Raw genomic sequence first — 13,073 nt, 5'->3', positions numbered from 1 at the left:
GCGTAGGTTTTCTCCGGGTACTCCAGTTTCCTCCCACAGACCAAAAACATGCATGTTAGACTGATTGGTAACTCTAAATTGTCTCTAGGTGAGAGTGAGAGAGTGAATGGTTGTCTTATTTGTCTCCATGTGTCCCTGTGATAGATTGGAGACCTGTCCTCCAGGGTGTCCCCGCCTCTTACAGTGACTGCTGGACATGGGCACCAGTGACCCCCGGGACCCAAAAAGGAAGAAGCGGGTAAAGATGATGGATGGATGGATGAAATTAAAAATATACAACAAGCATAGTTTTAAGACAATTATACAAAGTTCACTCATCAGGCTCAGCCATCCTTCTTAGTCGTTTTCTCCTGGATCAGCTGGTTCTGGTGGCGCCCCCCTGTGGGCATAGAGAGGAACATCATTAGCAACATCATTGTTACAGCATGACCCAAAAAGAGCTGTGTGGTTTGTTCCAGGAAAACGGCTGCAAGATGCACGAGCTGTGTTTAGGTGAAATATGAAAGCAAAAAAGGCACAAGGTCTTCCCACCTCTGACAAATACACACACGAAGAAAACAAGATGCAGGGAACCTGGACACACATCAAGAAGAAGAAAAATACATTTAGAAATTCAAACTAAGGCCCTGCATGTTTACACGACCGATGAAAATGAACCTTTCCTGCTGTGGTCTGGCCATTTGTGTACACAGTAACAGTCCTTATTCTCTCTGAAACCAAAGGTTTCTGAACTGAGGTCTCAGGATCTGTTTACATGTGAACAACTTCTGGAAACATCATTGGAGTGTTTTTCAGTGTTTATCGGGACCAATAATGATTAAGAAAAAGGTTTGTCTGTTTGTTCTACTGTAGTAAATATAATGTTTAGGTTTTGTTTGCACATGAACAATCTCTGGAAATGTTTTAAGTGTTTTTTCTATGTTTATTGAGAAGAATAAACAAAAATAACTCGCTTACATGGAAATAATAAGAAATTATGAACTATTGTACTGTTGCTTTAAGATGATTTACTTTTGACCCAAACTGTCATATGTGCTATTAAAGAGTATTGTAAGATGACGTGTGTTTTGTTTGGTGAATAAGTGTACAGAAAGGAGGGTAAAAAAATGTATTCATGGTTATCTGGCAACCCTAATGCCAGCTCAGCTGCATGCAGTGTCAGCATGATCACAGTTACATCCAAACTGGTGATTACATGAATGCTCCTTTGGACCCAGGATGTTGTCAGAGAGTCAGAGTCAGAGATTTTTTTATTGTCATTCGCACCTCATGCGGTACATGTGGTGGACCGAAATTATGTACACAGGGTCCCAGTTACACCCAACAATAAAATGTAAAAGAAAAACAATGATAACATCTAAGATATGAACTAAGAAAAACATCAACTAAATATACACTAAGCACTAATAGCATAAAAACATTACGTCAAACATCAGCACGAACATGAACATGAGTGTGTGTGAGCAGATGAGCACACATGAGCACATCAACATTGAAACAGATCAGCAGCAACAATGAAACAGATCAGCAGCAACATGATGTAATTTTTTCACAGTGATTATTCTGGTTAGAGATTCATGAGTCTAACAGCCTCAGGGTATAAGCTGTTTCTCAGTCTAGTGGTTCTACACTTGATGCTCCTCAACCTCCTTCCTGAGGGGAGCGAGGCAAAAACTGTGTGCTGGGTGAGTGGGGTCCTTCATGATGCAGGTGGCCCTCTTCCTGCATCTGGAGGTGTAGATGTCTGTGATGGTGGGGAGACAGACTCCAACAGACTTCTGTGCAGCCTTCACCACTCTCTGCAAAGCTTTTCTTTCTGCAGCTGTGCAGCGTCCATGCCACACGTTGATGCTGGAGCACAGGATGCTCTCCACTGCACACCTGTGAGGACTGAGGTGAGGACTGAGCTTCCCAGACCAGACCAGGTTGTTTCATCGGTCATGTAAACATGCAGGGCCTTAGTTTGAATTTCTAAATGTATTTTTCTTCTTCTTGTTGTGTGTCCAGTTTCCCTGCATCTTGTTTTCTTCATGTGTGTATTTGTCAGAGGTGTGAAGACATTGTGCCTTTTGTGCTTTCATATTTCACCTAAACACAGCTCGTGCATTTTGCAGCCGTTTTCCTGGAACAAACCACACAGCTCTTTGTATGTTTGCTCCTTCGTGCTGAAAAAGAGTTTGGCTTTGGTTGCAGAGAAAATGGAGTCTGTTATTCAATTCAATTCAATTCAAAAATACTTTATTAATCCCAAAGGGAAATTATTTGTTGTTGTAACTTGTTATCCTCATTTCATTAAGAGATGTTATAGATACTGATGGCTGTAGGCAGGAAGGATCTCTTGTAAAGGTCCATCCCACAGTGGATCCTAAGAAACTGGATGCCGTCCAATCCGTCCACCCAGACTCGGCTGGCCTCTCAGTTCCCCTGGGCTGTAGGACCACCAAAATGCCGGGCAGAACTCCTCCCAGAGCGATGGCCACTCCTCCCAGCAGTCTTCCGAGCTCCTCGTCACTGCAGACAGCCAGCTGTAGGTGACGATCCCATCCTTCCACTGTCATGAGCCGTGTTTCCTGCTAGTTCCAGGATCTCAGTGGTCAGGCACTCGAGCACAGCTGGCAGGTAGATGAGAATGCATCCACAGAACATCCTTTTTAACTCATTTGAGATTTGGGGCTGTTGTTGAGATAGTATTTGAGCTTTTGAGATGCTAATCAGCTGCTGTTGGTTGTAGAAAACTGCCTTGTTGTCATGGTTACGCATCATAACAAATGTCCAAAATTAAAAAAAGTTTCAGTAAAAATCCTTCCAGCTGCACAGCATCTGATACCAGAGGAAACAATCTTCCAAAAAATGTGATTTACATCCAGAAAAAGAGGAATTAAAAGTTTCCAAAAGCAAAATCTCAGAATGAAAGTAACAGAGCTGCTCCAACATGCAGCCACCTTGAGCAGCGCAATTCAAGAACTTATTATGCACTATTAATATTTGTGCATTATTATGCACAAAGGGCCAAACTGCAGCAGAAAAGCTGTGGTTTCACTCAAAAAACACCTCGTGTGAGCAAGGCCCTGTAAAGCTTGGAACTCCACGTGCTCCATTTTTGGACATTTTGGAGGTACAGAGCTGTAAGCAGCTAATTATCTAGAATAGTTCTAGAATTAGTTATTAGTTAGTTATTAGTTAGAATTAGAATTAGTTCTAGAATTGCGCCGCTCAAGGTGGCTGCATGTTGGAGCAGCTCTGTTACTTTCATTTTGAGATTTTGCTTTTGGAAACTTTAATTCCTCTTTTTCTGGATGTAAATCACAATTTTTTTGGATGATTGTTTCCTCTGGTATCAGATGCTGTGCAGCTGGAAGGATTTTTACAGAAACTTTTTTGGTTTTGGACATTTGTAATGATGTGTAACCATGGCAACAAGGCAGTTTTCTACAACCAACAGCAGCTGATTAACATCTCAAAGCTCAAATAATATCTCAACTATAGCCCAAAATCTCAAATGAGTTGAAAAGGATGTTCTGTGGACACATTCTAATCTGCCTACCAGCTGTGCTCGGGTGCCTGGCCACTGGGAACCTGGAGCTGGCGGGAGACACGGCTCATGGCAGTGGAAGGACAAGATCGTCCCTCGGCACCTACAGTTGGCTGTCTGCAGCAACGAGGAGCTCGGCAGGCTGCTGGGAGGAGTGGCCATCGCTCTGGGAGGAGTTCTGCCCGGCATTCGAGCAGTCCTACAGCCCGGAGGAACTGAGAGGCCAGTCGAGTCTGGGTGGACAGATCGGACGGCATCTGCAGCCAGTTTCTTAGGATCCACTGTGGGATGGACCTTTACAAGAGATCCTTCCTGTCTACAGCCATCAGCATCTATAACATCTCTTAATGAAATGAGGATAACGAGTTACAACAACAAATAATTTCCCTCTGGGATTAATAAAGTATTTTGAATTTGAATTGAATTCAATTAAACACCCAGACAGCAGTTGGGTATTAGGTGACTTGCTCAAGGACACTGCGGCAAAAGGGCATGGTGGGGATTAAAACCTGCAATTCCTCAGTCCCAAGTCAACTGTCCTACCACTGCGCCACAACTTCCCTGATGAGAAGCCAGACATCTTCAACTACAGAATGAAAGTCCAGTTTTTGTTTGTTTGTTTGTTTCAGGGAGTAGTGGTGCAGAGGTTAGAGAAGGTGTCTGTGATAGGAAGGTTATTGGTTCGACTCCCCAGAGTGATAACGTAAAAATGTGGGTGGGAAAGGTAGAGCACCCACACCTGCCTCTTCCGTCGTTTGCCCCGCTCTGGGCCCTTGAGCTAGGCCCTTAACCACCTAGAATAAGAAAACTTGACTGCTTCTTCTGCTTCTGTTCAGGTAAAAAGCAAAGTGCTGTCATTTCTCACCTGGAGTGACCTGGGGCACAAGTGTATGCTGGACTATTCACTTACCCTGAGTAAGGTGGTGGTGGGGCGTCGTGTTGCCCACTGTGATTCAAAGCTTCATTGTAGCTGGGTAAAGGTGGAGGTGGAACTACAACTCCAGCCAGGGGCACGGTCTCTGGAGCTGGATTCCCATCTCCTGCCATTCTAACTGGGGCTCTGGACCAACATCAAGTGAAACATGTAGAGAGGTCAGAACTGAGAAATACAGTTTTTTTTTTTGTTTTTTTACAGGATATTCTATGAAACAACGTTTGAACACAGACATCAGAACAGGTCTCCTAAATGATCAATGATAATATTCAAACCTGACAACAACAAAAACTACTAGTGAGCTAAAGGATAAGCTTGATGGATCAAAGGAAACATTTAGCTTATTAGGTTATGAAGTAGGGTGCAATGAGATGTTGAAAACTGTCTCATAAAGCTATATCAAGTTGCTGTCAGCATGATGTGCTCTGTTGGAATTAGCTCTGCAGCTACATATATATACAGTATATATACAGTATATATAGACAAACCGGATTCCAAAAAAGTTGGGACACTAAACAAATTGTGAATAAAAACTGAATGCAATGATGTGGAGGTACCAACATCTAATATTCTATTCAGAAAAGAACACAATTCACATATCAAAAGTTAAAACTGAGAGAATGTATCATTTTTAGGGAAAAATCAGTTGTTTCCAAATTTGATTGCGTCAACAAATCCCAAAAAAGTTGGGACAAGTCCATTTTTACCACTGTGTGGCATCCCCCCCTTCTTCTTACAACAGTCAACAGACGTCTGGGGACAGAGGAGACCAGTTTCTCAAGTTGAGAAATAGGAATGCTCTCCCAATCATGTCTAATACAGGCTTCTTACTGTTCAATTGTCTCGGGCCTTCTTTGTCGCACCTTCCTCTTTATGATGCGCCAAATGTTCTCTATAGGTGAACGATCTGGACTGCAGGCTGGCCGTTTCAGTACCCGGATCCTTCTCCTACGTAGCCACGATGTTGTGATTGCTGCAGAATGTGGTCTGGCATTATCGTGTTGAAAAATGCAGGGTCTTCCCTGCAAGAGATGACGTCTAGATGGGAGCATATGTTGTTCTAGAACCTGAACATAGTTCTCTGCATTAATGGTGCCTTTCCAGACATGCAAGCTGCCCATGCCACAAGCGCTCATGCAACCCCATACCATCAGTGATGCAGGCTTCTGAACGGAGCGTTGATAACAACTTGGGCTATCCTTGTCCTCTCTGGTCCGGATGACATGGTGTCCCAGAGTTCCATAAAGAACTTCAAATTGTGACTCATCTGACCACAGAACAGTCTTCCATTTTGCCACACTTCATTTTAAATGACCCCTGGCCCTGTGCAAACGTCTGAGCTTGTGAAGCTTGCTTAGAAATGGCTGTCCTCTTTGCACTGTAGAGTTTCAGCTGGCAACGGCGGATGGCACGGTGGATTGTGTTCACTGACAATGCTTTCTGGAAGTATTCCTGAGCCCATTCTGTTATTTCCTTGACAGTGGCATTCTTGTTTGAGGTGCAGTGACGTTTAAGGGGCCAGAGATCACGAGCATCCAGTAGAGTTTTACGGCCTTGACCCTTAGGCACAGCGGTTGTTCCGGATTCTCTGAATCTTTTGATGATGTTATGCACTGTTGATGATGATAACTTAAAAGTCTTTGCTATTTTACGCTGGGTAACACCATTCTGGTATTACTGCACTATCTTTCTGCACAACAAAGGTGGAATTGGAGCTCCTCTTACCATCTTGGCTTCTGAAAGACACTGACACTCTGAGGAGCTCTTTTTATACCCAATCATGTTGTCAATTGACCTAATTAGTGTTAATTGGTCTTCCAGCTGTTTGTTATATGGTCAATTTCCTTTAGCCAGCCACTTATTGCTAATTGTCCCAACTTTTTTGGGATTTGTTGACACTGTGAAATTTTGAATCAACATATTTTTCCTTTAAAATGTTACATTTACTCAGATTAAACTTTTGATCTGTCATCTACGTTATATTACGAATAAAATATTGACATTTGCCATCTCCACATCATTGCATTCAGTTTTTATTCACAATTTGTTTAGTGGTCCCAAATTTTTTGGAATCCGGTTTGTACATACATGCATATATATATATATATATATACATACATACATACATATATACATACATACATACATACATACATACATACATACATACATACGTACATATTTATATATACATACATACATACATACGTACATAAATATATACATACATACATACATACAGGGCAGCACGGGTAGCGCAACTGGTAGAGCTGCTGCCTCTCAGCGAGCAGGTCCCTGGTTCAAACCCCGGGCCAGGGGCCTTTCTGGGTGCAGTTTGCATGTTCTCTCCGTGCATGCGTGGGTTTTCTCTGGGTACTCCGGTTTCCTCCCACAGACCAAAAACATGCATGTTAGGCTGACTGGTAACTCTAAATTGTCCCTAGGTGTGAGTGAGAGAGTGAATGGTTGTTTGTCTCGTTTGCCTCTATGTGGCCCTGTGATGGACTTGCGACCCTTCCAGGGTGTACCCCGCCCCTTGCACAGTGATTGCTGGACATGGGCACCGGCGACCCCCGTGACCCAAAATGGAATAATGGAATAAGCGGGTAAAGATAATGGATGGATGGATGGATGGATGTACAGTATATATATATACATACATACATATATATATATATATATACATATATATATATTCATATGTAGTGTGCTAAGGGCTAGGTTAGCTGCCCTTGACTACAATATATTTAAATAAATGGGTTCCCTCTTTTTCAATTTAAATTACTGCCATGTGACCGAGGTAACTATGCGTGGATTGTTTAATCAGTGACATGAGACGTTAATTTCCTTTGACCCATCAGAATAAACGTGGTCATTTATTGAACAGAATCAAAATTTAACATCAAAACATTGTACACTTGATTAGCTGATCTGGTTCTGATTAATAAAAACTTGGCATGTTTTACTTAATAAGACAACAGGACTTGAAGAAGGCATCTAGACTATTGGCAAAATAGGAGTTTAAAGATAGGAAATGAAGGAGTTTAAATGGAGAGAAAAGATGGATGAGGGAAAGTGTGTTGACTAGGAATGGCACTCTTCATTCAACCCCAGCTCAGCCCCGGTACACTCGGTGCGTGGCGACTCGTTACCTTTGCAGACAATAGGTCAGCTCCGGTACAGAGGTCCATTTCAACGCTACCTTTCAGCGTCTCCGGTCAGGATGGCTGAGAATCATCCGAAGTAGTGACGGTACTCCGTTCAACAGAATAAGCTTCCTTAGAAGTTGTAGGGCGTTATGCCCGGGTGAGTTCAAGGCGAGGCGCTGTGACTCCAGCTGGGATGGATGGACCCTCGTCTCACAGTCAAATCCATCAGCTATTGATTAAATCTGAAAGTTCCTTAGGAACTCTCAGGAAGACTTCAGTCAGAGATTCCACTCAGAAGTGGAGGACTCCATGAAAGACTGAAGAAGACCCCAGGAAGACTCCGGTCAAAGACTCTAGAAGACTGAAGACAAACTGAGAAGTTCCAGGAAGTGTGGACTCTTAAAGAGTTCTCACTTCCGGTCACTTCAGGACTTCCTGATTGGTTGAAACAACCAACAGGGGGTGGTTCTAGTGATGTCAGAGGGTCATTACAAGTCAAGAAAAAGCAGGAATGTTTTAGAGACTTTCAGTACAGACAGAAGACATGTTATGGCGAAATGAGAGGAAGCAGGTGCCAATAACATCTTATTTACCGTCTGCTAGGTTTAAAAACAATCCACTTCGTTCTAATAACTCCTTTCTGACTTTCGACTGACATCACTACAGGTCCTTCTCAAAAAAGTAGCATATTGTGATAAAGGTTTTCCATATTGTAATGATAAAAATTAAACTTTCATATATTTCAGTTTCATTGCACACCAACTGAAATATTTCAGGTCTTTAATTGTTTTAATACTGATGATTATGGCATACAGCTCATGAAAACCCAAAATGCCTGTCTCAAAAAACTAGCATATCATGAAAAGGTTCTCTAAACAAGCTATTAACCTAACCATCTGAATCAACGACGTAACTCTAAACACCTGCAAAAGATTCCTGAGGTTTTTAAAAACTCCCAGCCTTGTTCATTACTCCAAACCGCAATCATGAGTAAGACTGCCGACCTGACTGCTGTCCATAAGGCCATCATTGACACCCTCAAGCAAGAGGGTAAGACACAGAAAGAAATTGCTGAACGAATAGGCTGTTCCCAGAGTGCTGTATCAAGGCACCTCAGTGGGAAGTCTGTGGGAAGGGAAAAGTGTGGCAGAAAACGCTGCACAACGAGGAGAGGTGACCGTACCCTGAGGAGGATTGTGGAGAAGGGCCAATTCCAGACCTTGGGGGACCTGCGGAAGCAGTGGACTGAGTCTGGAGTAGAAACATCCAGAGCCACCGTGCACAGGCGTGTGCAAGAAATGGGCTACAGGTGCCACATTCCCCAGGTCAAGCCAATCTTGAACAAGAGACTGCATCAGAAACATCTCGCCTGGGACTGCTGCTGAGTGGTCCAAAGTTATGTTCTCTGATTACAGTAAATTTTACATTTCCTTTGGAAATCAAGGTCCCAGAGTCTGGAAGAAGAGAGGAGACACAGAATTCACATTGCTTGAGGTCCAGTGTCAAGTTTCCACAGTCACTGGGGTGTCATGCCATCTGCTGGTGTTGGTCCACTGTGTTTTATCAAGCGCAGGGTCAATGCAGCTAGCTATCAGGAGATTTTGGAGCACTTCATGCTTCCATCTGCTGAAAAGCTTTATGGAGATGACGATTTCATTTTTCAGTGTAGTGAACTAAGCCTCAGGTCAAATCTGGCCCTGAGGGCCTTCCTGGGACAAGAACTGTCACTTCATTGATTTGAGTCCAGAAACACAAAATTAAGTTCATCCAGAGACTTTCTAAGTGTGTCCTGCACTGATCAATTGAAAGAACACTCTCTTTTTTATTATCATTACTATTTTGCAAATGTCTTGATAATCAAGTGTGTTTAGTTCAAACCATTTTAAATGTTGAAGTGAACTACTCATTTTAAATCAACTGTGAAACAGTATAAATGATTTTTAATCCTCATTCAAAGTAGAAATCTAGTTAATGTCTGTTACAGAGTAATTATTCATTTTCTTGATCTTCTGTCTGAAATGAGCAGGTTGTAAGTCGGTCAAAAGTCAAGTTTCGGTCAACTACATGTTTACTGGAGAGAAATGTCATGTTTAACTTTTTCAGATAGATAGAAGGAGAACTGGCACCTAAAAGTCTCGGTTTCTTCAAAACATCTTTCTGTCTGTTCTTAAACAACCTAATCTTTCACCTTGACTTTTAATAACCTCTTACATCACTAAAACCACACCCTGTTGGTTTGTTTCGACCAATCAGGAAGTTCTCAGAGGAACTGGAACTGAACTCTTTAAAAGGGTCAACACTTCCTAGTTCTAAGGGAGCAGCAGAGTTCAGAATGCTGGAATGCAGAATGCTGGAGAACAACGGGAACTAAGCTGAACAACGTTCCAGGGAGGACCTCGAACGAGAAGTCCCTGAACGAGAGAAGTTCAGAGGAACAATGAAGAAGTCTGTTCTGGGATGATCTCACGACTCCTGAGGTTTTAGCTATTCTTACGGAGACACTGGAAAGAGTTGAAAGGAAACTCTACACCGATGCCGAAACTATCATCTGCAAAGGTAAAGAGTCGATCTCAACCAAAGTGTACCGTGGGTTAAGCTGCGTCCACAGGAGCGTGTTGTCGTTCTGGTCTACAGACCTACATCTTATACAGACACATACATCTTCACCCATCTCTCTCCATTTAAACTCCTTCATTTCCTATCTTTAAAACTCTTCTATCTGCCAGTAATTAATCCAGATATTTTCAGAAATGTCTGTTGTAAAGCTTGAAGCTGGAAACCATGGCCGTATGGTTTCTGATTGTAAAGCTAATTAATTATGTGTTATTGTAATCAATTTGCCAAATTAATGTAAATGTTTGATGTTAAACTTTGATTCTGTTAATAAATGACCGCATTCATTTTGATGGGTCAAAGAAAATTAACGTCTCACGTCACATTTAATCATTCAATGCACGATAGAACTCAGTCCAGAAAAATGAAAGAATCCGTTTAATTTATTAATTTTATCTGACAGATATATGTTCATTTACATCTGGTGGCCCGTAACGGGTTCATGAATGGACTGTTATTCGTGTAAAAATTGAATTTATCATGTTGGCATATCTGATCTTAACTGAAATTAGCTTAAGAGGGCAGTATGCTGTGTGAAACGCAGCGTTTTGCAGCTGTGGGGTTCAGAGAAAGTTTTCAATTGTGGTGTTTTGAAAGCTGAGAATAACGTCAATGTGTTTCATTTTAAAGCTGAAATGGTACATCTGTTATCTGTGAGCTAATAAGCTGTGGAAAGCGTTTGATTATGTTTAATCTGTGGTACAGAGAGGAACGGGTTCTGCTCGACCCGGTTCTGTTCCGGCTCGGTTCTGATTCGTTCAAACGAGTCGTTTGCATGATTAAACTGCTGTTTTAAAAACTGAGCGCCGTCTCAGTACGCTTTTGGGAGTTTATTCGTCACATTTTTAACAGAAAAAGGTGCATTTTGACAGTTTTAATGACGAAAGTTGACCGGACTTTGTTCAGGCTAAATGCTAACACGCTAGCTGAAATGACGAAGCGTCATTGGTCGAAAGCCGCTGTTTAAACGCTCTGATTCACTGGAGAGATGAGTGACGTGTCTGTCGTCACTTCCTCTGATGTCAGATTGTAAAACCCACCCCCGCCGCTGCGCTGTCATTGGTTGATTCAGTCACGTGACCCGGAAATGAGTCTCGGTTCAACCAAAGCCTTTTCTGTGCTTAAAATCACTACATGTGGCATACTACATGTACCCAAAACTCATGTTTCATGCAAAAAAGTCGTGCTTGTTGAAACAACGCCACGTTTAAGCTTTAAATCCGTTCAGAAATGTTGATTTGACCGAAGTTTTGCTGATGCTAATTTTAAGCTAAGCGGCTAACAACCGGATGTCAACAGAACGATCCACAGGAAGTTGTCATAGACTCTTGCTGGTATAAATAAGCTTACACCACCACCTGCTGTTGAAAGAGGAGTACAACAGTTTTCCTGAAGAGGGACTGATAATCTCCTCATCATTTTTTTTTTCTCTTTTCACCCAACCTGGTTTAATGAGTAACTGTTTTAAATAGCGAATTTCTGGAAAAGAACGGCTTAAGAAAGCGTTTAAAAACTAAAGTTGCTGTGAAACTTTTAGAAAAATTGCAGGTTTATTTAATGTTAAGTGCTTTAGAGTAAATATCACTGAGAAGCCTGGTTCTTGTACCTGTTTGATTTAAGCACGTTAAGTAACACTGCCAGAGAGGCATTTACTTAAAAATATTCATGAATTGGGGTAAAACCTACGAATAGGTGCCCATCCATTTGAAGTAGTGGCTTACACAGTACTGTTGAGTGAACCCAGAGCTAAAAAGTGTGTGAAACTCACATGACACTTGAATACAAATATTTACCTGTTAAAATAATCTGAAGTTGGCAACTGTTTAGCCAGATAAGAGCTGCACAGTGAATAACCATGGCAGGTGTGATATAAAAGGATTTTGATCCTTGTGAGATGAAGGACTGGTTAGAGGGAGCGTTGACGCTGCTCACAGACTCCTTACATCCATATGGTGAACAGGTGGACAGCATGAACTCAAAAGAGTTATTGGACAAGCTGAAGGAGGTTGCAGAGAGTGTGACCTCTACAGACATAACAAAGTCAAGCTATGAAAAGCTGGCAAAATTGGCACTTTTACTGAAAGCATCATTCTATGCTACGGTAAAAAAAGCTGACGACCTTGAGATAAGGTTAAACAGCGAAAATGAGGTGGTTCAGGAAATTGAAGAACGCTTCCTTCAATTTAAAAGTGAACAAGAGGTCCTCACTAAGAAACATCGTGAACAGATGTCTCAGTCACAGCAAGACGCACGTGCAGAAATTGATTCACTGAACAGCCAAGTACAGTCACTTAATGCATCACTAACTGAAGCCAGGGATGCTAAAGAACTGTTTTCCACAGCATAATGTAGATGAACATATGCATGAGATATATTCATGAATTAAACGGATTCTTTCATTTTTCTGGACTGTATAATGACGTGCATCTGAATTTAATAAAATGTGGATGTGAGACGTTAATTATCTTTGACTCACCAAGACAGTGGGTCATTTATTAACAGAATCAAGTTTAACACATCACACATTTACATTAATTGGCAAAAATTGAAAATAACGACAGCTTATTAATCAGTTTACAGGAAGTGAACAATGCGGCGATTGTTCTCACTTCCAATAATACAGCAGACGTCAACCACACGGAGGTGATTGGAAAACTTTGCTTCAGACATTTCTAAAAATATCTGTAATGATTTTAGCAGATAGAAGAATTTTAAAGATGGAAAGATGAAGTTTATCTTGAGAGAGATGTGTGAGGGAATTTGTCTGTTTTAACCAGAACATGCACGCTCCTTTGGATCAACTTATCCCAACGGTACACTTTGGTGAAGATCGACTTTTACCTTT

General features: G+C 41.7%; 1 protein-coding gene across 1 annotated transcript in view; it reads right to left on the bottom strand.

Annotated features, from left to right (window-relative positions):
• Positions 1-233: 233 nt before the first annotated feature.
• The window catches only part of prrg2 (proline rich Gla (G-carboxyglutamic acid) 2), a 90,584-nt gene continuing 77,744 nt past the window's right edge, over positions 234-13,073 (bottom strand). Inside the window, exons 6-7 of the mRNA XM_037688798.1 lie at positions 4,443-4,592; positions 234-379 (exon numbers count right to left, since the gene is read on the bottom strand). Of these exons, the coding sequence (XP_037544726.1) occupies positions 337-379; positions 4,443-4,592 (193 nt within the window). The 3' untranslated portion in view covers positions 234-336. The remainder of the gene's footprint in view (positions 380-4,442; positions 4,593-13,073) is intronic.

This window comes from Nematolebias whitei, chromosome 15 (genome assembly GCF_014905685.2).
Source record: "Nematolebias whitei isolate Nwh7 chromosome 15, NemWhi1, whole genome shotgun sequence".
NCBI classification, from domain to species: Eukaryota; Metazoa; Chordata; class Actinopteri; order Cyprinodontiformes; family Rivulidae; genus Nematolebias; species Nematolebias whitei.
The sequence above is the reverse complement of the archived record's forward strand: the minus strand, read 5'-3'. Positions and strand labels throughout refer to the sequence as shown.